The 25,204-nt window shown below is 40.5% G+C and overlaps 1 protein-coding gene across 1 annotated transcript in view; it reads right to left on the bottom strand.

Moving 5' to 3' along the window:
• LOC139475086 (spondin-1-like) overlaps positions 1 to 21,705 on the bottom strand; it is a 123,845-nt gene extending 102,140 nt beyond the window's left edge. Inside the window, exon 1 of the mRNA XM_071258332.1 lies at positions 21,135 to 21,705. Within this exon, the coding sequence (XP_071114433.1) occupies positions 21,135 to 21,357 (223 nt within the window). The 5' untranslated portion in view covers positions 21,358 to 21,705. The remainder of the gene's footprint in view (positions 1 to 21,134) is intronic.
• Positions 21,706 to 25,204: the final 3,499 nt, after the last annotated feature.

Genomic DNA, 25,204 nt, shown 5'->3' with positions numbered 1-25,204 from the left:
CTCAAAATGTCATTATTGACCAGCATATTTGAGATGTCAAAGTCACATCAACAAATACCAAGGTCTTACATGCTATTCTGGAACATTGCTAAGACCGTGGGGTAGCCTAGTGATTAAATTGTTGCTCATCATGTTAAAGTCCTTGGTTCGATTCCCCATACGGGTAATGTGTGAAGATTTCATGGCGTCACATTTCTGGAATTTTGCTAAAAGTAGCATAAAAACCAAACTGACTCACATATTCTTGAAGCGTTTCAACAGTGCTGAAAACTCCTTTGAAGAGGGTGAGGCTAGTGTCAGGCAGTTGTTGTCAAATAGCACCTTTCCCTTTTCAGACATCCTATTTGCCTACCAACTATATTTCTCCATTACTGACAATTTACAGATACTTCAACACACATACAGCATATCTGCCGTGGTGGCATCCCTCCCATGAGATCAGACAGGAGCGAAGAAACCTTTCAAACATTTATGTCTAGCTCATAAGAATTGTGTCTGCGTATTGGTTGAATTTGGTGACAATATTTCCGTGGATGGAGTAAGATTCCTGTGTTTTTTATCCGGTTGGGAGTGTTTATGTGTTGTATCGCTGCGTGGAGTTCAACTGACCTGTCGATGTTTAGTCAGACGGACACGCGGCAAACAGAATGTTTTGAGATGTTTGTAGAATGCGACTCATTGCGGGATATTCTTCTATTTGTGTTCTGTGCACTTGTGTCAATAAGGCTGCTATCTTAACCCCATTTCTTCCTTTTTTCATTGCAGCCTTACAGCAGGATTTAGCCCCTATAGCAGCTTGGGTAAGTTCATGTTAATCCACCGGTGAGCAACACAAGCCGTTGATTGTGTGTGTCAAGCAGATTGCAATAGTAAACTACTTTGTACCTTGCAAATGTCAATACCCCTAACCCCATGACTGCAAACATAGGAAAGGATTGGATATTTGTGCACAAACTCCTGATGGGTACTTGGACATTTAACCGCACAGTTCATGAACCTGTCGACTTCATCAGTCTAATATTTAGCAAAATTCTTCAAAGGCAAAATAATCTCAAAGCGCACATTCATGTTTGTAGAAAATATCATTCTTTATAACTCCATTCCTTAACCATCATAAGCAGCAGCAACGTTCATGAGTACCGCTATGACAATGATACTGTTTCCCTAATGACTAATTGTAAAGAAAAGGTGAAACTTGAGAGGCTTGATGTGTAGTGGAACACCTTGCAGCTATGCAATGAAGCATGGGTCAATATAGATTATAAAAAGCTTCCAGCCAAACATGGTGTGATGTCACGAAACAGCTAATGTTAATATTAGCTCAATATGTGAACAGGCACCTGCAAGAAAACCAAAATCAGTCCCAATGTTGAGAAAATCATTGAACATGTACCAGCTAACAAGGGCAGTTCTGTAAAACTTTGTCACATATATATATAGCTTCAAAGGGTTTCATTTGACAGTTAACTGCACCTGTTGAATAGTCTGTCAGTTACTTTATACACTTTGTCCAATGAATACATGAATATGTTGAATTTTGAGACTGAAGGTCAATACTTCAACTAAAATTGAGTGAGTGAATTTTGAATTATGCCCCAGTCAGCAATATTCTACCTATATAGATGCTGCCTAAAAATAATCAAGCTCTGTCAGGCAGCCAGTGATCGACAGCATGAGCCACATCGACCAGGTCACCCTCGGGTACCAATCATTCCTCACAAAACAGTTACTATGACAACTATATTTGGGACTTGGGGACCAGTCATTTAATATTCCGTCACCACTTCAAGACATACATTTTGTTCTCTTAAAGGCAGAGCCAAGCAATACTTTAAGACCCAAAGGGGCGATCGGGTAGCCTAGTGGTTAAAGCGTCGCTCGTCGCACCGAAGACCCGGGATCGATTTCCGTCATGGGTACAATGTGTGAAGACCATTTCTGGTGTCCCCCGCCGTGATATTGCTGGAATACTGCTAAAAGCGGCGTAAAACCATACTCACTCACTCACTCACTTTAAGACCCAAAACATTTTATTTTCTGGATCATCCATCAAAACAGGACAAATTATTATTTTTCTGCATTATCTGGAACACATTGTTGATTTTTTAAAGTCTCAGTCCCAAAATACAAAATTGCAGGGAGTTAAAAAATGCAAGCCCACCATGGTGAAGCCTTCAGGGGCATGACAGACAATCTGGTGGAGATAGACTCAACCTCTCTCACTTCAGACAGACTGGAAACAAGAGAAATGAATGATTTACCTTAGTTTGTTAAATAACAAAAATATTTTCTTTCTAACCAAGATCCCTATCTATGTAAAACTGGCCATGACATGTATCAAATTACATCCTTTCTCAATGCCTACAATCTGAATGTCTACCTACTAATGCAGTCCCAGATGACCATGAATAATTTGTTGAGAAATCCACTTAGGAACCCTCAATGGACAAAATCTATGCAAATACAACACTTTCTTCTCAATAGGGTCACTCAAGACCATCATCAAGTCCTCGTCCAATGCCTTCACACTCAAACAACAGGCAAAATCTAAATAAAATAAACAAATCCTCTCTCTTTACTTGTCAACATTAATGGAATAACAACGTAATTAGAACCACTCAAGCATACAGCTTTTCAATCACTCCCTATAGAACATGGCACAGTCAACTTCACTATAAATTAAATCACGGCTGCAAATGTTGATAAATGTAAGATTAATATTACTCCTGATACCAATACAGTCCTATTGCCTTACAGTGGAACTAACTGGTCGTAAGAAGACGGGAGGACCACGCGAGTGTTTATCCCATGGTCGAGTCCCTTCAAGTGCTAGGCACCAGAAAATCTCGCATCAAAAGGAAAGCCTGTAGGTTGATCCACCCAACTTCTATACAATAACCCTTTCTATTCAGACCCGACTACGCCATTACAGAAATCAAGGATATTCACCAGGCTTTCAATAACATTATTCAGAATTATGGAAGCCGGCCCAGAAGAGTCAGCATATCTAAGGCAGGTTTCACGGAAACCTCTCTCCAGTGTTGCCCCAGAGCTACTGGCAATTACCACAAAAATCCTTGCTATGTCGTCTTCGGGCATGACTTAGCAATAAGTGGTAGTCCATTCAAAACGTTTATTAAAAATATATGATTGATAATAAAGCAATGATCCACTGCATACTAGCGTAAATAATAACAGAGGAGGTTCGTAATGTAGGTTAGTTGTGCAAGCCGCTGTCAGCTGTGTTAAACATTGTCTATATATAAAAGATGCACTGCTACAGCCTTATCGGGTCATGGATTACCTGCCCTTGATTCACTGTGACATCTTCGCCTGCTGAGAACATCGCACACAGACATGCTTATGCCACTTATCGACAAGATCCGACTCAATCATTTACATAAACAGTTTTTTCACGGCATTAAAACAGAACAAAAACAGCATTGAAGTGAATTATGGAGAGATGGGTCAGAGGTCTGAGAGTACCTGGAAAGCTCAGGACCACGCTATTCTCGTCACATATTTCTTAATGGATTATGAAAATCCTTTCAAACATTACAATGATCATGTTCAATGTAAATATTTATCCCGGGAAGTATGCAGTAATTAACCGGTTTCATGCTTGAAATGTATTTGAAATTAGATATCTTTAAGGCTTTTAAACCACAGTTAATACACATATCCCCATACAGCCAAATTGTGAGGATGTTTAATTCAATGAAAGCAGGATGAGCTTTTAGAGATTTCATTGAATAACTCAAACACATATTTACCTTTCTAATGTACCTGGCTGCGCTGTATTGAAGCAAATTCTATGAATTCTTCAAGATGGTTTGGGCCTAAAGTAGTGTAAGAGAAGTCTTGTCCTGCAGTATTACTGATAGACACATTCAAAAAGAATTAATCTCCCAAATTATATAATGTAAATATGTATATAAAGGTTCAATTCTTGTCAGAAAGTATGCTGACAAGTGGCAATCCTAATACAGAAATATATGAATAAAAATGATAATACAGATGATAGTGTTGACCTTACCACTATGAACATATAATTTCAGAAAGAATTTAAGAAATTTAAAAATGAACAAGACTGGTTTCATGAAAAACCAAAATTATATGAAATTGTTATGACAAAGTCAACATAAAGAAATTGCAGGAAAAATTTACAGAATTCTAAATATGGCATGCCACAGAATCAGTCGTCTGGAAAATAGCAGCTGCAACTTACACAGCCTACATCTACCAAGTGGCTAATTTTACTGGTAAGGAAGACCAATGGGGAGTGTAATTGACTATTGAGGCATTAGTCAGGCATAATCCTGACTATAATGATAATAGCAGGTGAAGAAGCTTATCCTAACACTAGCAGACAGACACATCGTGGAGGTCTTAGACCACCGGGTCAGACTGAGGTCATGTTGGAATAAAGTTGTGGACATGCACCTCCAACACTCTGTCTGACTGGCTTTAAACATGCTGTGCAAGCTTATCAGCAGGTTCTACCACTGACCAGTGCTACTAGACAACAACCGGCTTACACATTACTGGGATGGTCATTGTCAGGTGACCAGCTGACCACAAACTGAAGGCCATCATAAATCCCATACATGTGAACTTGGAACTATGAGGCAGTGAATGTTGTTTAATGCTGTAGTCAACAATATTCTAGCCTTGCTCCAAGTCTGTACTGAAAGAAAAGTCCATGGATGTGTATAAATTTTCTTCCTAATAGGCATGTCTAGATAGTGGACAGTACAAGGACTCCAGTCTCTTATAGGGACAACTTGTTCGTATTATTCACATAATCTAAAAAATTATGATTTAAACTAATAATAATTGACTTAGAGACTTGTGCAAGTCTAGCAATATTCCAGATGCGGTTGGTACATGATAAGATAAGAGTCTGGGCCAGGCAAACCAGTTGTATGAGCAAAGAGTGAGGGGGCTTTATGCCCCTTTGAACAGCATTCAAGCTTAATAAGCGTGTCAGCTTAATGTGGGGGGAAAGCCCAAAGTGATACAGGTCTCAAACACAAGAGCTTGGTATGGTCTAAGGGTTATTTCACAAGATATACTGATATAGTCTGAACCTCGTTAGTCTGGACCCTGTTAATCGGGAAACCCCACCTTTCACACAACTCCAGCGGCAAACGCTTGTATGTAGACAAAGGGGACATTACTCTGTACCCATGATTCATTAATCTGGAAAACTGTTAATCAGGACAATATCGATGGCAACACAGCCATCCGGATTTACAAGGTTTTATTTTACATATTTACTGTCTGGACAACAAATTGGACAAATATGAGGGTCCACTGGACAAATGCCATCAAAAATTAATCAGGGCCAGTCAAATAATATCAAGGTGTTCCAATCATCTGGAGCAAAAAAATGAAATATCATTACTACAAAAGATAGAATATTGATTAAGGACAAATTTTAACTGATTTTTTAAATTATCTATGGGACCATGCATTAATTTTACAGAGGCTGTGGTCCTGTTTGCCAGCTGAACAATTACAGGAATCAAACCCAGAAGTAATATCAAAACCAATGAGACAATTAACCAACGTCACAACCATCACTGAACACATTCAAAATACAACCAAATAAACAAAACACTGACAATCCCAGCTGGAGCAGTATTTTACCAGCCAGGGGTGGTCGGGTAGCCTAGTGGTTAAAGCGTTCGCTCGTCACGCCGAAGACCCGGGTTTGATTCCTGACATGGGTACAATGTGTGAAGCCCATTTCTGGTGTCCCCCGCCATGATATTGCTGGAATATTGCTAAAAGCAGCGTAAAATAATACTCACTCACTCACTTTTACCAGCCTTACCCCTGGGGTTCCACTTGGACCATTTATTAATAATTTTACTTTAACAACCAAACCAACATGTTATCATGGTAGGAAATGTGCTTACAAAATGTCTTCAGATGTAGACCAATCCCCAAACCCCCCACTCCCCTTCCCCTCTGGATCTGGTACTGCTACCCCGCACATCCACAGCTTCATCATGATGTCAAGCAGTCCATAAGAATGTCACAGACCTCTGACCAGCCTGACCACCGAGCCAGCCCCTAACACGACCAGCCAGACCAACGAGACCATTATTTATATGTTGCTCCTCTCCCAGTCACACCTGCAGTCTTTAATTACTGGTTAATCTGGTGCGATGTCCATCACGAGAGAAATACAGACAGTTTATGGTCCGAGTTGGCTGGGAGATCCTGACTGACCACGACAAACATCTACCTCTTGACCCAGCTGTGAACCACACGAAAATACTTACTTCGTAAATGTATCATTATTTCGGACTTTGCTGAAGTTAACTTATCTTCAGATTACTGATATGACTAACTTTACTATAATTTGTCCCTATATACATGTTTCCTTGACAATCGGAATAGCACCTCGTCTGATGAACGGCATGACTGGCAATCTATCTATTCATCTATTTATATAGCAGCCACTGACTCATTTTCAGATTCTGTAATGTTCAAGTTGTTTAAAGCCAACCTACTCTGATGAAAGATGGTTCCTTTGCTTGTTTTGTCTGTTGGTTGTTTCATGCTGCTCTAAGCAATATTCAAGCTGTATGCTAGCAGCCTGTAAATTAATCAAGTCTGAATCAAACAATCCAGTGATTTATATCATAATAATAAATAATAATAATAATAATTTTTGCATTTATAATGCACCAACTTTCATTCACCAACTGTATACTCATAGAGCTACAATATTATTACCCCGGTCAATGATCCAATGTGCACTTGATTTTCATTCTCTTCTCCCTGGGGAGTATACATCCTAAGCTGCCTACGAGGCACTAGGTTAACAGTCACATTACCATCTCATCCTACCGGGTACCCATTCACTGCTTGGTGAACAGAGGCACATTTCCAGCAAAGTCACTTGCCTAAGGAGACACCACATATGATACAATCTGCTACAAACCTGTAAGATCCGGAGTAGAATAGGTCTTTAGCAACCAATGCTTGACGTAAAAAATGCATGTCATCGTATCCCATTCGGGTAGATTGATGCTTATATCAATCACTGGATTGTATGGTCCAGACTCGATTATTTACAGACCGCCGTCATACAGCTTAAATATTGCTGAGGGCGGCGTAAAACAAGAAACCAAATCTTACAACCAGCATAGGTGGCTGGGGACCAGTAACCTGGAATCTCCATAGGATGGGTGAAAATTTTAAGAAAAACATATTAAAAAGGAATATGAAAAACAGTGGGTTTATCAGGTTTAATTTGACGGAGGAGTGTTACACATGACAGGCAGGTTGTTGTCTACACAGTGGTAACTACATCTGTTTCCTGTAGGGAGTTGAAGCCTATTGGGTTCTCATGAAACTAAAGTGTGTAACACCAGATGTACTCTCACCATGGATATGTACCAAACACAATTCCCAAATGTGACCTGCAATTAACCAACATGGAGAGATCACTGGAAACAAAGTCTTGCATTGCCATTTCCTCCTGTAACGTAAGGTGTAGACTAACATCTTGTCTCTGAAATGAACATATCGTACAGAAAAAAACAGTTGTTCAATTATCTTAATAAAAATATAATATAAGGGAGCCCAGATACTGCAGTAATCTAGACTTGCCAAACATTTAGACTTGCATGAGCTGTATTTGATGTATTTGTATCAGGGTCTGTAAGACAGACTGAGTAGGGTCATGTGATGATGATACAGACTCTCATGCTGCAGCCATTGGTGTAGTCTCTTGTACAGGCTGTGAGACAAATATACATGAAATATACCATGCAGGTCTAAATACTTCGGCTAGATTTCTTCAGCTTCAGGAAATGAAGGGAATACACGGGCCTCATTTAATTGAACATTAAAAGACAGTTTAACACCCCCCCCCCCCCCCCCCCCCCCACACACACACACACACACTCACACTCAACACAAGGAAATGAAAATACCCTATGCGTACCTTCTTTCTTTATATTAAAAGCATTTCAATCTCTCTCTCCCTCTCTCTCTCCCTCCCCTACACACACCACACATCATCCACTCCACCCCCCACCCAACCGGATATGAATGAAGCGCTTCTAGGGAACATTTTCTTGCACGCACGCACGCATGAACGAACGGACGCACGCACGATTTGAATGTTTAGTTATTACCCAACAAAAAATGATATCTTTATGAAACAGTGAGAATCCACAGCCGGCAGCTGTTGTCACCAATAGCATCCTCCTGAAGGTGAAGGGGTCAATGGGCTGTCCATATTTGGTAATGATAATGATTTTCTTACATAACTGGGATACGGACCCACGTCTACATCAGTATGTGTTTTGGGAATGTTTCCTCGGAGACTGGGGACATTGAGTTGAGGAGGAACAGCATACCAACCTGGTACATTTTGGGCCACTCCTGTCATGATTCACTGAACATCCTGGTGCATTTAGCCTGCACTGACAACATGTGCATTGTGATAATGCCTTCCTTACGACTATGCTCACTTTCATGCTATTTCCTTCCAACTACTTACAATTACATACTTTACACCCATAATTCGAAGCAACGTTCTGTGAATGGCATTGTGTCTATGCACCAGTTGCCATGGATATTTACAGCGCCATCTAGTGCATTCACATTACAAGCGATTTATGAGCAGATGTGGGTACAGTGTTCATCAATTGACTGGTTCGGACTGTTTTCTACGATTGCTCTACACAAAGTCAGAAGATACAATGTTGGGCGCCTCATTCCGACCATTGTCCGCGAACCGTCAATTCCATTGATTTCCAAAAGACTTAATGACCCATGAGTGTTAATGCTTGGCTGGTTTCGGGGAAACACAATGATGATACCTTTGCTTATCTATATCACTGTTTAACCTAATTTCAGTGTCTATCAACGTCCACAGCTGAACGGATTCTGTGATAGTCTGTGAACCAGCACGACATCAACAATTTAAAGACACTGAGTGTTTTTAACATGACATATATCATACATTTAACGGCATGGTACAAAATGATACATTTCGATAAAGGGGTGGAGGGGTAGCCTAGTCGGTAAAGCGTTCGCTTGTAACCTCAAATACCCAGGTTCGATACCCTACATGGGTCTAATGTGGGAAGCCCATTTCCTGTGTCACCCGTCTGATATTGAAAACCTCTAAAAGCGGCGTTAAACAATACTCACTCATATGTAATTTTGAATTCAAATGTTAGATAGACATAATTTACATACTGTATAATCTACTATAGGAGTAGTAGATTTCCGACAGAGACCTTGAGTGAATTGTTTAGATTCCAGGATTTCAGAACATTTGTCATGTAAATAGCATGTCTGAAACATTACATTTAAAGATTCCAGTAAGGAACACATCTAACGTTGACTATAAACGAGAGAAACTAGACACGATTAGATTTCCAATGCTATGGAGCGGCTGCGAGAGTTATGTGTTGAAGTGTGACGATCACTGCCTATAGTCATGTAACCGTCAGAAGAAACGATTCCAGTCTAGTCTCCATGTGGATGTGTACATGAACTAAGCGCGGTCAAAATATGAACATACAATGCCGTAGCGTTCTAGGCATACCAGCATACGACACCAGCGGCAACACCCGGGGTATGCGCCATGGGTTACGACGTCGGCCTTTACCTGCAGCGAGCATAGCGCTACGGCTTCCGTAAGCCTTTGTTAAAGTATGGGCGTTACGGTCATTTAAGCACTAAGATCGCTTCGTGGAACGAGACCCAGCTGGGCCCAGTTCCACAAAGCCATCTTAGCGCTAAGGTGATCGTAAGTCCCGTACTTTAACACTGGCTTACGATAGTCGTAACACTAAGATCGCTTCGTGGAACGAGACCCTGGTCAATTGGCAGTATAAGTCATTTAAAACATCTTTCGTTGCACACTAACTCAAATTGTATGATGTGATCCAGCAGTTAATAATTATTATTATTATTACCCTTAATACACAATGTCTTAGTTTCACATATGACGTTAATTATGACGTCAAGGTCTAGACTCGCTGGAAACAAGCAACGCCGACGTATCCCTGGCCAACAAAGACTTACGGTATTCGGAGATATATATATACGATCGCATTTTGTAACGGAACTAGGTAGAAACGTATATTTTTGTTTTCATATATTTATTTTTTCAAACCAAATTTCAAAAGTTATTATCGGTTGATATTTCATGTTGCACTTAAGGCAAGCTTCTTGATTTTGCATACGGCCATTCGGGTCGATTATGTTTTTAAACTTTGTACACAAGTCAACACAAAATTCAAATGGTTGTGGGGTACTGTTGAAATCCTTGTGTGCTTCAAATCAACGTCTAGAATATGCGTATATATGCTAGCCTTTGCCAGCAATCCCATACTAAAATGTTAACTTTGTTAAATGTCAAATATAGTCACATAACGACTTCACAAGGCTCTTTATAGAAGTTTGACTTTGGGATCTGGAGTTCAAATCTAAAATATTGACTTAGTATCTCCGACACGAGGGCATTGTCCGCGGTCAGCTGGGCCCCTGTCTTTAACATGGGCAACCGGCAACGTCGCACACAGGTAAAACTTGTCAAGTCTTGTGACTATTTGCTGTGGTCAAACACATTAACACGGTTAGACAAGTGAAACGACCAATCACAAAAAACATGTTTGCATACAGGCGTCATGACGGGAAGCTGGGGGCAATTTTCTAGCACCAAAACCCCCCCTCCCTCCCTTTAACTCCCCCTCCGCTTTATTTCTTTCATTAATTCAGACTTTTCTCACAATTCTGGCAGATTCTTTCCACAGCAATCCCCTTTGAAACCGATTTGACTTCAAAACAATTCAAATTAATCCCTATCCTTCACATTTCTAAACCATAGCTATGTGCGTCTGAATTTCTATTTAAAAAACGTTTCACTGACTTACAAACAATTTAAACACCTCGCACTTCAACCTGTTGACAATGCAGAGCAAATATGTGCATAAATGCAGTGTCTAGGATTGTTTTTTCAGTCTTTTTTTTGCCCGAGTTATTCTTCCCGGGGTATGCCCTCGTCAGCCTGTATACATAGACACAAAAACACGACGAGACATAACATTAACACAGAAAGTTCGCTGCTTTTAAAGGAGGATTGTGATCCAAGGATGCTGGCCATTATCAGTCTATATCTAGATGTTGAAGTTCCACGGTTGAAACTGAGACATTGTAAACTTTTACTGTCACATTAATATATGCAACAATTTGTGACTTGACAGACACACAAAAGGGCTTGGACTGCCAAATAACCCTGATTCTAGTCCCCCTTTTAACACCCCAGACGACTCTGTTACAGCCCCCTCTAACACCTGAGCCGACTCTGTTACAGCCCCTTTTAACACCTGAGCCGACTCTGTTACAGCCCCTTTTAACACCTGAGCCGACTCTGTTACAGCCCAATATTAACACCTCAGACGATCCTGTTACAGTCCCCTTTTAACACCTGAACCGACTCTGTTACAGCCCCCTTTTAACACCTGAACCGACTCTGTTACAGCCCCCTTTTAACACCTGAGCCGACTCTGTTACAGCCCCTTTTAACACCTGAGCCGACTCTGTTACAGCCCAATATTAACACCTCAGACGATCCTGTTACAGTCCCCTTTTAACACCTGAACCGACTCTGTTACAGCCCCCTTTTAACACCTGAACCGATTCTGTTACAGCCCCCTTTTAACACCTGAGCCGACTCTGTTACAGCCCCTTTTAACACCTGAGCCGACTCTGTTACAGCCCAATATTAACACCTCAGACGATCCTGTTACAGTCCCCTTTTAACACCTGAACCGACTCTGTTACAGTCCCCTTTTAATACCTGAACCGACTCTGTTACAGTCCCCTTTTAACACCTGAACCGACTCTGTTACAGTCCCCTTTTAACACCTGAACCGACTCTGTTACAGCCCCTTTTAACACCTGAGCCGACTCTGTTACAGCCCCTTTTAACACCTGAGCCGACTCTGTTACAGCCCCTTTTAACACCTGAGCCGACTCTGTTACAGCCCAATATTAACACCTCAGACGATCCTGTTACAGTGCCCTTTTAACACCTGAGCCGACTCTGTTACAGCCCCCTTTTAACACCTAATCCGACTCTGTTACAGCCCCCTTTTAACACCTGAGCCGACTCTGTTACAGCCCCCTTTTAACACCCCAGACGATTCTGTTACAGCCCCCCTTTAACACCTGAGACGACTTTGTCACAGTCCCCCCTTTACACCTGAGACGACGGTGTTGAAGTGAGCGACGTGTACGTCCATAGTGGGAGGACACCCGAGTTGACCTACATACCAAGGCTGCAGAAACATCACCCAGGAGCATGTGCTTATCTGATCTCAGACAGAGATAGTGCCACACTGCGGGTTTGTGTATGGAATACAACTATGTACCGCAAAACTGTAGCATACAAAACAGTTGTATATGCACGTGATATCGTGTACTGCAATGCTAGGATACTGGACGTGTGTGTATGCATGAATGTGATAGAGTGTACAGCGAAAGTGCAGGTACTTCTTGTGAAATGCGAAGCTACTTGGTGTATATAATTCGTATGAGAACTCTATTGACCTGAGTGTACATGTAACTGTGTCCAAACACAGACTTGAGTATACGTGTAGCTGTGTCCAAACACAGACTTGAGTATACATGTAGCTGTATCCAAACACAGACTTGAGTATACATGTAGCTGTGTCCAAACATACACTTGAGTATACATGTAGCTGTGTCCAAACACAGACTTGAGTATACGTGTAGCTGTGTCCAAACACAGACTTGAGTATACATGTAGCTGTGTCCAAACACAGACTTGAGTATACGTGTAGCTGTGTCCAAACATAGACTTGAGTATACATGTAGCTGTGTCCAAACACAGACTTGAGTATACATGTAGCTGTGTCCAAACACAGACTTGAGTATACGTGTAGCTGTGTCCAAACATAGACTTGAGTATACGTGTAGCTGTGTCCAAACATAGACTTGAATATACATGTAGCTGTGTCCAAACACAGACTTGAGTATACGTGTAGCTGTGTCCAAACATAGACTTGAATATACATGTAGCTGTGTCCAAACATACACTTGAGTATACATGTAGCTGTGTCCAAACACAGACTTGAGTATACATGTAGCTGTGTCCAAACACAGACTTGAGTATACGTGTAGCTGTGTCCAAACATAGACTTGAGTATACATGTAGCTGTGTCCAAACATAGACTTGAGTATACATGTAGCTGTGTCCAAACATAGACTTGAGTATACATGTAGCTGTGTCAAAACACAGACTTGAGTATACATGTAGCTGTGTCCAAACACAGACTTGAGTATACATGTAGCTGTGTCCAAACACAGACTTGAGTATACATGTAGCTGTGTCCAAACATAGACTTGAGTATACGTGTAGCTGTGTCCAAACATAGACTTGAGTATACATGTAGCTGTGTCCAAACATAGACTTGAGTATACGTGTAGCTGTGTCCAAAGACGGACTTGAGTATACATGTAACTGTGTCCAAACACAGACTTGAGTATACGTGTAGCTGTGTCCAAACATAGACTTGAGTATACATGTAGCTGTGTCCAAACATAGACTTGAGTATACATGTAGCTGTGTCCAAACACAGGCTTGAGTGTATTATCGTGAACTGCACGAATGACGCGCATATGATATTGTTACTAACTGTGGTCCACTGTCGCTACTGTTGCTACTTCGCCTGCCACTACTCCCATACTCCCGCTGCTGATATAATATACTACGCCAACACATACATCCATAACGATAGCATCTAAACTTAACCTCGGTAAATATCCACTTAAAACCTCCAATTGATAGATAAATGAAACTGTCATCAAGCAATTTCCACACAAACACGATAGATTAGCAGCGGACTGTAAACCTATCAGCGTCAGACCTCGACTGGGATATCTATATGAAGGTCGCCCCAATGACCGGCTCCGTCCAGGCTGAAGGCGACTATCTCCGCCCTGATAAACACTGTATAAATCATACACAACTACACATTCAATAAATGATTCTATATCCACACACTATCATCACCCTAAGTGTGAAAGAGACTTAATCTACTTTGATAATACAATTCCGATCCTGATATCTTGTGATTCGTGATTAAACAAATTAATCCATTGCGGCTTAGTGTTATCAATCCCCATGGCAACATTTCGTTTACATTAACATGTTCGTATAACATTCAAATCGTTCCATGCCTTTTCCATCTTTTTGTAGACGCTTTACGGACGTACTTTACTTTTTAAAAAGAACAACACAAGAAAGCACTGTCAACATAATATTTTATTTTCCTTAACCACCGACCGAAAGGGCAATAAATTAACAAGTACGACCCACACAAGATAATAAAATATGTCCTCAATCCCGATGAGATATGACAATCCGAAACTACGTGTATATTTACAACGATAAATGCGTCTCTATTAATATCCGATCTAGTCCGATCGTTTTATAGTCCTGCTGTCCCTTTAACACTCGACTGCGCCCGACCAACCGTCAGCACTCGCTGACGGGCTTCGTCGGGAGTCGAGCTACCGGTTTTCAGCATTACTAGGCGATCAAGGGCTAACGTGAACTGTAAGGAGCTTGCTTGATCTGCTGACATAAACCTACTATAATGCTTGTCAACAAAATAATGAGTCAAAAATATTTACAGAACCTAAGTGTATTTAATGAATAAATATTGAAAATTTCACATTTTTTTCGTTGTGATAATACCATCAAAAGCATATAAATGTCACATTAAACACGTTTTATACAAGCATTGTATAACTTACATAAACAAGAATTCAACATTTTGATAAATAATCTCCTTAATTGTCCGTTTTGAAAACACATCCAAAAAACATAATGACCATTCAATAACAGATTTTGGGAACTTAATACCAGTAGCCGCTGTGGAGTAATATCATATATCACTTTCAGACGGAAGTCTAGCACAACCCTGCCAGAAGATATATGTAATACTCAGTCATAATCTCGTGCCATCACTGTAATCAAACTAGCAGCTGAGTGGCTGAGCATCAATGAGCGTATTCTATAACCACTTGGCACAGGGATTCAGCGGCTGGCGAGTGAATAAATGACAGGGAGGATATCCTCACCTGCCCCTTTTGAGGAACCTGGATTTGTGTAATCACCCAAGACGTATGATCATGCCACAGCCATTACATAATAGGATTCTAATTACACCCCCTGGCTATCGACTTATGGGGGTACACCCCTTCATCCCTACATAACGTTCGTATGTACTATATAGTACTCTGATTGAAACATACTGATGATATTCATAAGCTAGGGCGTTATTTATTAGATTGTTAATTGAAACTACCGTCACTTTTCGATTAGCATGTACGTAGAAGCTCATACAATGTTAACGTATAGGCCATCACGGCGTTAATATCATAATTCACCCCGTGTTAATATCAGAATCCCGCTATGGTAACTGCCGTCCATATCGAAATGACAAATCGAAATACAATTTCAAATGACAATCATTACAAATTGATCAATAGACTCTTCTCTAAATTGAGTGTTGGCAAATACTGATTGAGATGTATAACCGTATACAGATATTGCCCTCACGGAAAAAAAACGTGAAAGAAAGTAGCGCTTAAATCGAAAACGTTTGAATCTTGGTAAGTGTGTAGCGATCTGAAAGATCAATTGCATAAGCAGTGACAATTACACCCCCATGCAGAACGGACTGTTTCCATTGACAGCGTTTCAGGCACCGCGGAGTAATACCAGCGTGATTTATCGCTATTAAATAGCCTCGTGTCTAGTAGTCAAACGGACTATTCAACTATGCAGAGAAAGAAAACTATTCCATTTGACAGTTATTTAAATTCACTATCAATTAAACTCGCAAACGCCATTTGAAATGAATACAGAGCGTGTGAGGAAGTGTATGCGTCAATAGAGGAAATACGGTACTCTTAATAAAACTGCCGATTTGTCGATTCTCTTCAAACAGGTATCAAAGGTTTGTACAGGAAATGGTAATGATCTTCCGAACATGATGAAGACTTACAAAGACTAAAATAGATGGTCTCCACGCGATTCACATAACAGCCATATATACACTTTTTCTACAAGTTGTAATTTGATTTGATTAAAGGTTTTACAATATAAAAACTCGGGGATACCTTAAAAGGCAACATGTTTCGACTGGACAAATGTCAAAGATTCCTAATACATATAAAAGATGGAATTAATCTTCACAAAAAAGATAATTGTCCCTCAATACATACTCAATCTTACTCAGCTGAAAGCCCCTTTAATATATGAATGCATAGAGTAAACAGACGAGATGCCTAAAACTATTCTTGTTTAGAGTAAATAATATATCACCATGCCTTCGTAGAGTAAACAATATCTTAGTAGGTGCAATATATCACCCTGATTGTGTTGAATCTAGAGTATCTTACGAGGTGCCTTGTAGATTAAACACGATCTTACGAGGTGCCGTTACTATATCACCATGCTTCAGTAGAGTGAACACTCTCTTACGAGGCGCCCCTTGCCTTCGTAGAGTAAAAAGTTTCATACGAGGTGCCTTTAATATATCACCATGCCTTCGTAGAGTAAAAAGTTTCATACGAGGTGCCTTTAATATATCACCATGCCTTCGTAGAGTAAACAGTATATTGTACGAGGTGCCTTTAATATATCACCATGCCTTCGTAGAGTAAACAGTATATTGTACGAGGTGCCATTAATATATCCCCATGCCTTCGTAGAGTAAAAAGTTTCATACGAGGTGCCTTTAATATATCACCATGCCTTCGTAGAGTAAACAGTATATTGTACGAGGTGCCTCTAATATATCACCATGCCTTCGTAGAGTGAACGGTATATTGTACGAGGTGCCTTTAATATATCACCATGCCTTCGTAGAGTAAACATTTTATTGTACGAGGTGCCTTTAATATATCCCCATGCCTTCGTAGAGTAAACAGTTTCATACGAGCTGCCTTTAATATATCACCATGCCTTCGTAGAGTGAACGGTATATTGTACGAGGTGCCTTTAATATATCACCATGCCTTCGTAGAGTGAACGGTATATTGTACGAGGTGCCTTTAATATATCACCATGCCTTCGTAGAGTGAACGGTATATTGTACGAGGTGCCTTTAATATATCACCATGCCTTCGTAGAGTGAACGGTATATTGTACGAGGTGCCTTTAATACATCCAGCGTAGTGTCTTTAGGATAGGTCGAAAAACGAAGCTTTGGTAGCGAATAGGTCCAGAGTATTTGTCACAATGGAAGGAGATGAAGTGCATTGCATAATAGATGACATATCACACGAGGACCCTTGTATCTATCTCCATGCCTGTGTATGCTCACTGCCGCCTCTGTGGTCTAGTGGACAGAGTGTCTGCCCGGAAAGCGGAAGGTCGGGGTTCGATGCCCGTGATACCAGAAGACGTTAAAAGAAGGTACTTGTTGTTACCTCGCCTAATGCTCGGCATTAAGAGGCTAAAACAAGGACTGGTCGGTTCGGAACAAGTATACTGTGTATGAGTGGGGCATTCACGTTAAACTGCGGCATGTGATTTCAGTGGGCTAGCACTATACACCGGCATTAATCCGGACTAGTTAAAGCACATACACGCACGCACGCACGCGTACACGCACGCACGCACATGCTCGTCGTTATAAGTACCACAATCTTGAACACGACATTTCACCTCACCGTGTATGCTCACTATGGTATCGTCGGCCGTTGGCGGTTAACATATTTCCCCTCTCCATTCATCCACAGTCATCTTGCAATAAAGCAAATAGCCTTGTTATCGCCATAACGGCGGCTGATGAAGCCAGATCAGTGATATACACACTAGTATTGCCACGAGCATCGAACAAGAATCATGTAACCACGTGCACCTCCCTCGTTTAATGTAAACGTTGACTTGCTTGTTCATTGTAACAAGCGATGAATTAGCCTACTGGGTTATGTGTTCGATAGATACAAATTCCTGGGTTCTTTTCTACCTATGGGTTCAGTATGTGAACCATCTCAAGAAAATCACATCTTTAGTTCCGATTTGATACCTCTCCGGACCAGAGATACTCGGATCAGATTTGATGCCTTTTCTGAACCAAAGGTATCCGGATCAAATTTGATGCCTTTTCTGAACCAATGGTATCCGGATCAGATGTGATACCTCTCCGGACCAGAGATATCCGGATCAGATTTGAGACCTCTACGAACCGGAAATATCCGAATCAGATATAATATCTCTTTGGACCAGATATATCCGGATCAGATTTGAAACCAGAGGACCAAAGGTATCAATCCGGAGTAAAGGACCTAACTTAATGAGATTGAGTTTGTGACGACTTCTCTTGCATTATTCGTGAGGGTAGCTCAATCGACATAGACCATACTCAGGGATGCAGCTCAATTAGACAGTCTCGAGGTATCATCATCCTGATTACATAATGTGTCTGTGTTATCCTCCCTTCTCGCGATCCTCAATAAGTTACATGGATGGTGTTGCCTGATAAAACCTCCCAAGTCCATCTGTCAGCTCTCGAGAGAGCCTCTAAACACGGCCATGTGAGAGCCCAGGGAATAGAGGCTGGGATTACAGAGGTATTGATTAACATTTGAGGGTTACTCAAGCGGAATGGTGATTATACTGTGATGTCACTGGCATCCCACACAATGCAGATAGATCCAAGAGATAGATGTTTATAAATCTGCTGTTTACACGAGGTATATATAAACCCCGTTTACTCATTCGGAAAATGTGTAAAGGCTAACACATAAATACCAAAAATAAATTCCAAATGCTAACACAGTTTCATAGTTTTCCTGAAATTCTTTCATCGAAAACGAAATAGATATATGTAAATGTTATTTGTATTACATGATGGCGCTTAACGAAAATGGCGAAAGGTTTATAGATTGCATTGATGCTGAGATGCGATGCGTGACTGCAACACGTGTGCATTTACTTTAACCATCAGTCTGAAAATAGTCAAGGACTTTTTGCAAAGATATTCACGATATATATGTAAATAGACCACGTGTATAGAAATATGCGAAGCTGAAACTCGGGATGCTGTTATGTTGGAGCGCCTGTTGGCATCACACAGCATACCTTTCCACAATACATTGCAGGTCACACCCAACGATCACGGCGCTGCTGTCGTATATATCAGCCGCGGGTTGAGATTTAAGATACAGTTCAATAACACTACGTATTCGCTGCATCGATACAAAAGTCAGGAATTAAGCTCGATATCAAGCCTATACATACTGATGGTCAGAAATAAGGCAACTCGTGAAATTAACGAAACTGTTATATTACCGTATTCATGCTTGTTATACAAAACATCACATAGTGAAATGATGCATCTGATGTTTTATTTGATGCGTATAGATGTGTACCTCCATACACGTGCTTCCTTTCAAAGCCGTTGCGTTATTTATTTCCATCAGTATACTTACAAAAAAATCGTTTTTCTCTAATTTTCAAAATATATGACAATTTCTAACATATTTCACTTTTTACAATTTCGTCTCAAATTAACCTAGTTGTTCAACTATCTTTATTTTGGTTATTTCAAATCTAACCTAATCACACAGAGTAATTTACAAATATGTACATAGACTGACATAACAGCTATCTTTCACAAGGAATATAAAAATCGTTTTATGAACTTTTATCTCGATCTCTCCATATGTCAATCCCTCCACCTATGACTTTATAATCCGACCCAAAAGGCTTCAGGATAAAACGAATTCATTAATACGTTTATATTATACATATACGATTAGTCATAGAAAAGTAAACAGCCACAAACCATATTGCAGTTCTTATCCATTATTAATATCAGTACTATTACAGTCAGATTGGGCTCTCGTGTCTCGTTCACAATTTTGTCACTAACTTCCGCAAGTCACTGGAACGTGATACAGAACTTCATTCTGAGGATTTTAGAATCACATTGACGATTATATGTATGTGAAGAAGAATAAACACAAAGTGTTGTAATTCTGATAGGTAACAGTTGTAGTGACTACGGTTAACAATAACCTTCGCTACATATAATCCATATACCGCTAACCCCCTATACTGCTACAACGCGACGTTTTGCATATACCACCTTTCTAAAGCCTCCTCTGAAGAATATTTAAGTAATAACCCTGCTATTTTCAGAGAAAAGTCGATGGCACTTGCTCAGACATGAAACAAACGTTTCTTTTAAGCCACGTTGCGTATATCGCCTACACATTGCCTTCCTGTAGCAGGGTGTTTTGTGCAAGTAATGCAGACGGAATGTGTGCTAAAGGAAATGCTACAGAGAGTGACTACAGACTACATGCTTGTGGTTGCCTTTGTAGCGCAGCCTGACAACAACCCACAGAACTAGTCACGTGTCGTGTCAAAGCTGACATAATTCAAGTTCAATCCGACATAGACACAATAGTACATTAACGGAACGATGGCTTGGTAGTGTTTAATTAGTTTCACCTTTGTGATGCTATTTAAAAAATATTTATAATAAAATTTATTATTTGTGCCTTTAAAAAGATATGTTTTCCTTTTTAAGGCGATCTAATTTGGAATGATTTTTAATTATATTTGTCATAATAACATAGCATTTACTGAATAGATACATTTAACAGATACGATTGTCCTATTCTAATGTAGTCTTATCGATCGACCGTTCAGAACAGCACGTTAATATCACACAATATCCTAGCTCTATGTATAATGTACGGTTAAATTTATATTGTGTGGATGATGTGTGCGTGTCCCGTCTCAGATAAAGCCGTAAAAAATGGCGAGCTAACACGTTTTGAAGTTTAAGCTTATCTATTCATTGGCAAACGAAGGCCACTTTGTCGGGAGGACAAGATTCAAATTCCACGCGACTAGATCAAATGGATAGCTCCGTATAGTTGCTACTGTACACGATAGTGAAATCGTGTGAAAAATGTCGTCTGCTAGGTGTGATTGTAGTGGCGCGTGAAATAAACATGTACCCCAGACAGTCTATATAAGCAGGTTCTTTAGAAGTGCCAAAAAAGCTTACTATTTGTTAAAGGGTCGAACTCACCTGTGTACTTTTCACCTGGTCGATATTTCGTAATGTCCGATTCGGTGTCACTTTCAACAATTATCTTAAATCCATTATTCCCGGGTGATCTTTGCTCAGTTGTGTGAATGGGCAATCGGGCACATATCCTCTTTGCATAGTCATAAGACTGCGACACACGTGCCAACGCGACCAGCACTAAAACACAGGTACAGAACCAAGGTAATCCTTTCACTCGCGACATCGTGTTCAAGTTTACCTTCTGTCGACTTTCATCTAGCCGACCACAAAACTCCGAACCGTGTCTCCGTACACTTATCCACAAACACAACGAAAACTTGCGTACAGCCTATCGGTACTTTTAATGCATCGACTCTAGAGTAAAGCCGTCAGTAGATATTCCACAGCGATACGAGTGTCCTCGTCGTGAGACCGCTCATTGGCTTACGGTCACTGCTAACTCCGCCCCTTTCTCTCTGACGTCACAGATTATGAGCATATCTGTCAGTTTATCACGAGAAATACACATGTAGCATTCGTCTGGGTTGATAGCGGCGAACAATTGATTGTAGAGCAGTAGCACATATGATCGTTTGGTAGCCAATTCGACGGAGTGATCCAACCGAACGCTCGCCTCTACAGCTATAAGCCTCACACGTACTTGATTCGATCGTCTCAGTTAGGCGGGCAAGCACACGTCTCCGTCTCGTTATAGTCTATTAAGAGGGCACCCTATTCACTTCCAACAAGCGGAGCTTGTAGTTAAAATCCAAATGTAATGTTGTCTGTAAACATGTTTGTAAACATTTCATGATTTTCTATCGACACGCAAACTTTGAAGTTCACTGACAGTATGATAAAATGGACATTCGGGACGCTTGACGAACATTCAAGTGATCATCGTTGTGTAATTTCGTTATTTCGCTTGATTTAACACCAATATCCCACGAATTAGAAATAAGCAAAGAGACTCTCTAAGATATCAAATAACGATCGACTTCAAAAGCAACGCTGATGGAAAATGTTCTATAAGCGTAAACCCTTAATCATAATAATGATAGACACGCATCGGCTGCGTTCCATTTGACTGAATTGTTATAAGACGAACATCCCTATCTGATGTATATATATAAACTACACAGTCATGTAATGCTGTGTCATTATGGAGCTATCCTGACAACAAACAAATAGGTTGTTAATATTGTTGACGTTTGAATAAAAAAGCAAGTGCCCTTTCATGATCACAAAGTTCGGCCTAGCCATGACTGACGCTATTTAATTTATCGTTGTTATATCATTCAAACGTCTTTAATGACATCTTAGACTCATTGTGTTCTAGTTGTGTTTTTGTTTGAGAAGACAGCACAGTACAAACCTATGTTAATGTTTACTAACATGTCACAATCTTGTCGTCATGCTTCCATGACTATCATGTCGTGAAGTAAACGTTGTTTTGTTTTTTTCGCTTGGATGAGTGAGTGCGGAGAGTTGAACGGGTAATATCACAGTGTGTCAGCTTATTGTTGGATGACAATGAACAGCAACGCAAGTTTTAGACGTTTATCGCTCTGATGAAACCAACGAGCAAGGTGTATCTCACATTCGAAACTATCAGCGGATCCTTGTACCACAAGGGACGCAACTCTGCATAGTGTGTTGACAACTTGGTCACTCGTGCTCTGATGTTGGATAAACGAGTGAGTAAGTATGTTTTTTTCAATATTCCAGTAATATCACGACGAGGTACACCAAAAATGGGTTTCATGCATTCTATACCAATATTGGGAATCGAACCCGGTCTTTCGGCGTGACGAGTAAACGCTCAAGCATTATACTACCCAACCGCCCGTTTCGATGAAAGCGTGACTTTGAGACCAGTGGGCCTATGGTCAGTGGATATAGCTGTCGATCATTCACAGAATGCCTGGTTCGAATCCAAAGGTGGGTAATTTTGTGGATTTTATTCATAATCGTGATAGTCCAACAGTATTGTTAAAGGAGGCATACACCACTAACCAAATCTCACTCTATAATGGAACAAGAACACCCGAGACAAAAAATCGCGAATTAGAAAGAGTGTCATTCAGTATGATTCTTATAACGATTGTACATACGACATCATCATCATACAATGTAGGAGGGGAATATACACTGACGGGCAAAGAAAGTATACGCTTGAAAATTGGATTTGACCAAAGAATTACGACCGTTACCAAAACGTACTGTAGGATGAAAACGGTCTGTGAAACATTGCAAACATAAGTTCCAAATCACAACTTTGATACCCGTATCAAATGCCATTTCTTGTTTGTTTCATTTTAGCCACCATCCAACATGGGTGTATAATCCTTTTGACCGGCAGTGTAGCTTTCGATCATTTGCGGGAAGTCTGATTCGACTCCAAACATGGGTAAATTTTGTGAATTCTTTTCTTGTGTCACAATCTTGATAGTCCAACAGCGTTGTTACAAGCATGGACCAATTAAACCAATATTGATCTAGAATTGAACAAAATCCCCCAAGGCAACACATTTCGCATAAGAAAGAATTCCATTCAATACGATTTTTAAAAACAACGTTCAACGTACGTCAACAGCGCCATAGCTGCAAAATGTAAACCCAATGCCCTCCGCTTTCACCAAATCTTTTCAAATGACACTATCAATATTCGGTTTGTAGGTGCCACTGTCCAACTCTGGCGTGCATACATTCCCCTAAGGACCACACTATTTGAAATTGGTTTCCTTTAATAACATATTTAGCAAAGCCAATGTCCGTCACAGTCATATTTACCCCCCGAGTTAGCCTCTCTGTGGACACAGGGCCTCAGCCTTATATGGTGGGTGAATACCCGCAGGTTCGTCTAATGCAGGGGTCAAACAAACCTGTTTAAAGTCAATGAAGCCAATATTCTACGCCCAATTTTACCATAATTGCTCGCTATCAACATTACCATCACATTTACGTTAAAGTTATGTCTTTCCTTCGCTGAAGCGTTTCAGAAGATTTAAACTTTAAATCAAATTACTCTTCTCTAAATGTAAACTGGCTTGAGATTCGTCTTTTCTTATCGAATTACTTCTGGTTGAATTGGCTGCGTCTGAGGTGTCAGGTTACTTTGGTATATATGTGTTAGTTGGTTACACAAAAACAGCTTTATGTTATTGATATGAAAACACCCTATTTGTAATTACAGAGCATGCGCCTTCAATGGGCGTGTGGTGCTTGAGTGGGACATACAGTTCAGTAATGGCAGACACCACTGGGTGACCCTAGCCACCCCACCCCTCTTTCTTCCTCCTTCCACACGTGTCTCCTACCCTAACTTCACCCCTTTCCTTTCATCCACACTGTCCCCTCAACTCGGAGACCACTCCTACCCCCTACCCCCCTCCCTCTATCCCCCTCCCTCTATCCACACTGTATCCTTCTACCCCAACTCCACTCCACTCCATATATATCATGCCGTGTCAGCTTAATATGGGAGGAAAGCCCCAAGTGATGCAGGTCTCAGACGTTTACCACTTTGGTGAAACCCACGAGCACGGGTATGGTGCTGACAAACCTAGAAACATAATCGGGGCGACTCGTGATTCGAACCCACAATCATAGGTTTCTGGCATGCCCAAGGGACGCATCTCTGCACAGCGAATCGCGGCGCCTTAGACGACTGAGCCACCCGTGCCCCCTGAAGTTGTTGAAATGATAAAGATTTGTTAACATAGTCTTGAGACCATTCATATTTGGTGTGCGACTCGTACATTTGTATTTGATGATGCATGATTTTGTAAGAATGAAAATCAAGTTTAGTACGTCATTTCGTTTTTCATTAAATCCAAATATGACATTTTGCTTATTTATTTCTTAGTTTGTGCCAGTATGGTTTTCTATCCATATCATCAAGCTGAGCCATAACTGTTTTAGATGATGTGTACATTGTATTGATGGAATGTTGATGACAGTAGCGTTAAACAAAAACAAAAACAACCAAAAAACCAATTTGTAACAAACTGTAATTGTTCATGGCGCACGGACGGTACAATTCACTCTTCAAATGTCTTTTCCGTAGCTTGTTTCATTAACAGTTATGT

This window comes from Haliotis cracherodii, unplaced genomic scaffold, assembly GCF_022045235.1.
Source record: "Haliotis cracherodii isolate W230 unplaced genomic scaffold, xgHalCrac1.p SCAF_3, whole genome shotgun sequence".
NCBI lineage: Eukaryota > Metazoa > Mollusca > Gastropoda > Lepetellida > Haliotidae > Haliotis > Haliotis cracherodii.
This window is presented reverse-complemented; position numbering and strand designations above follow the sequence as displayed.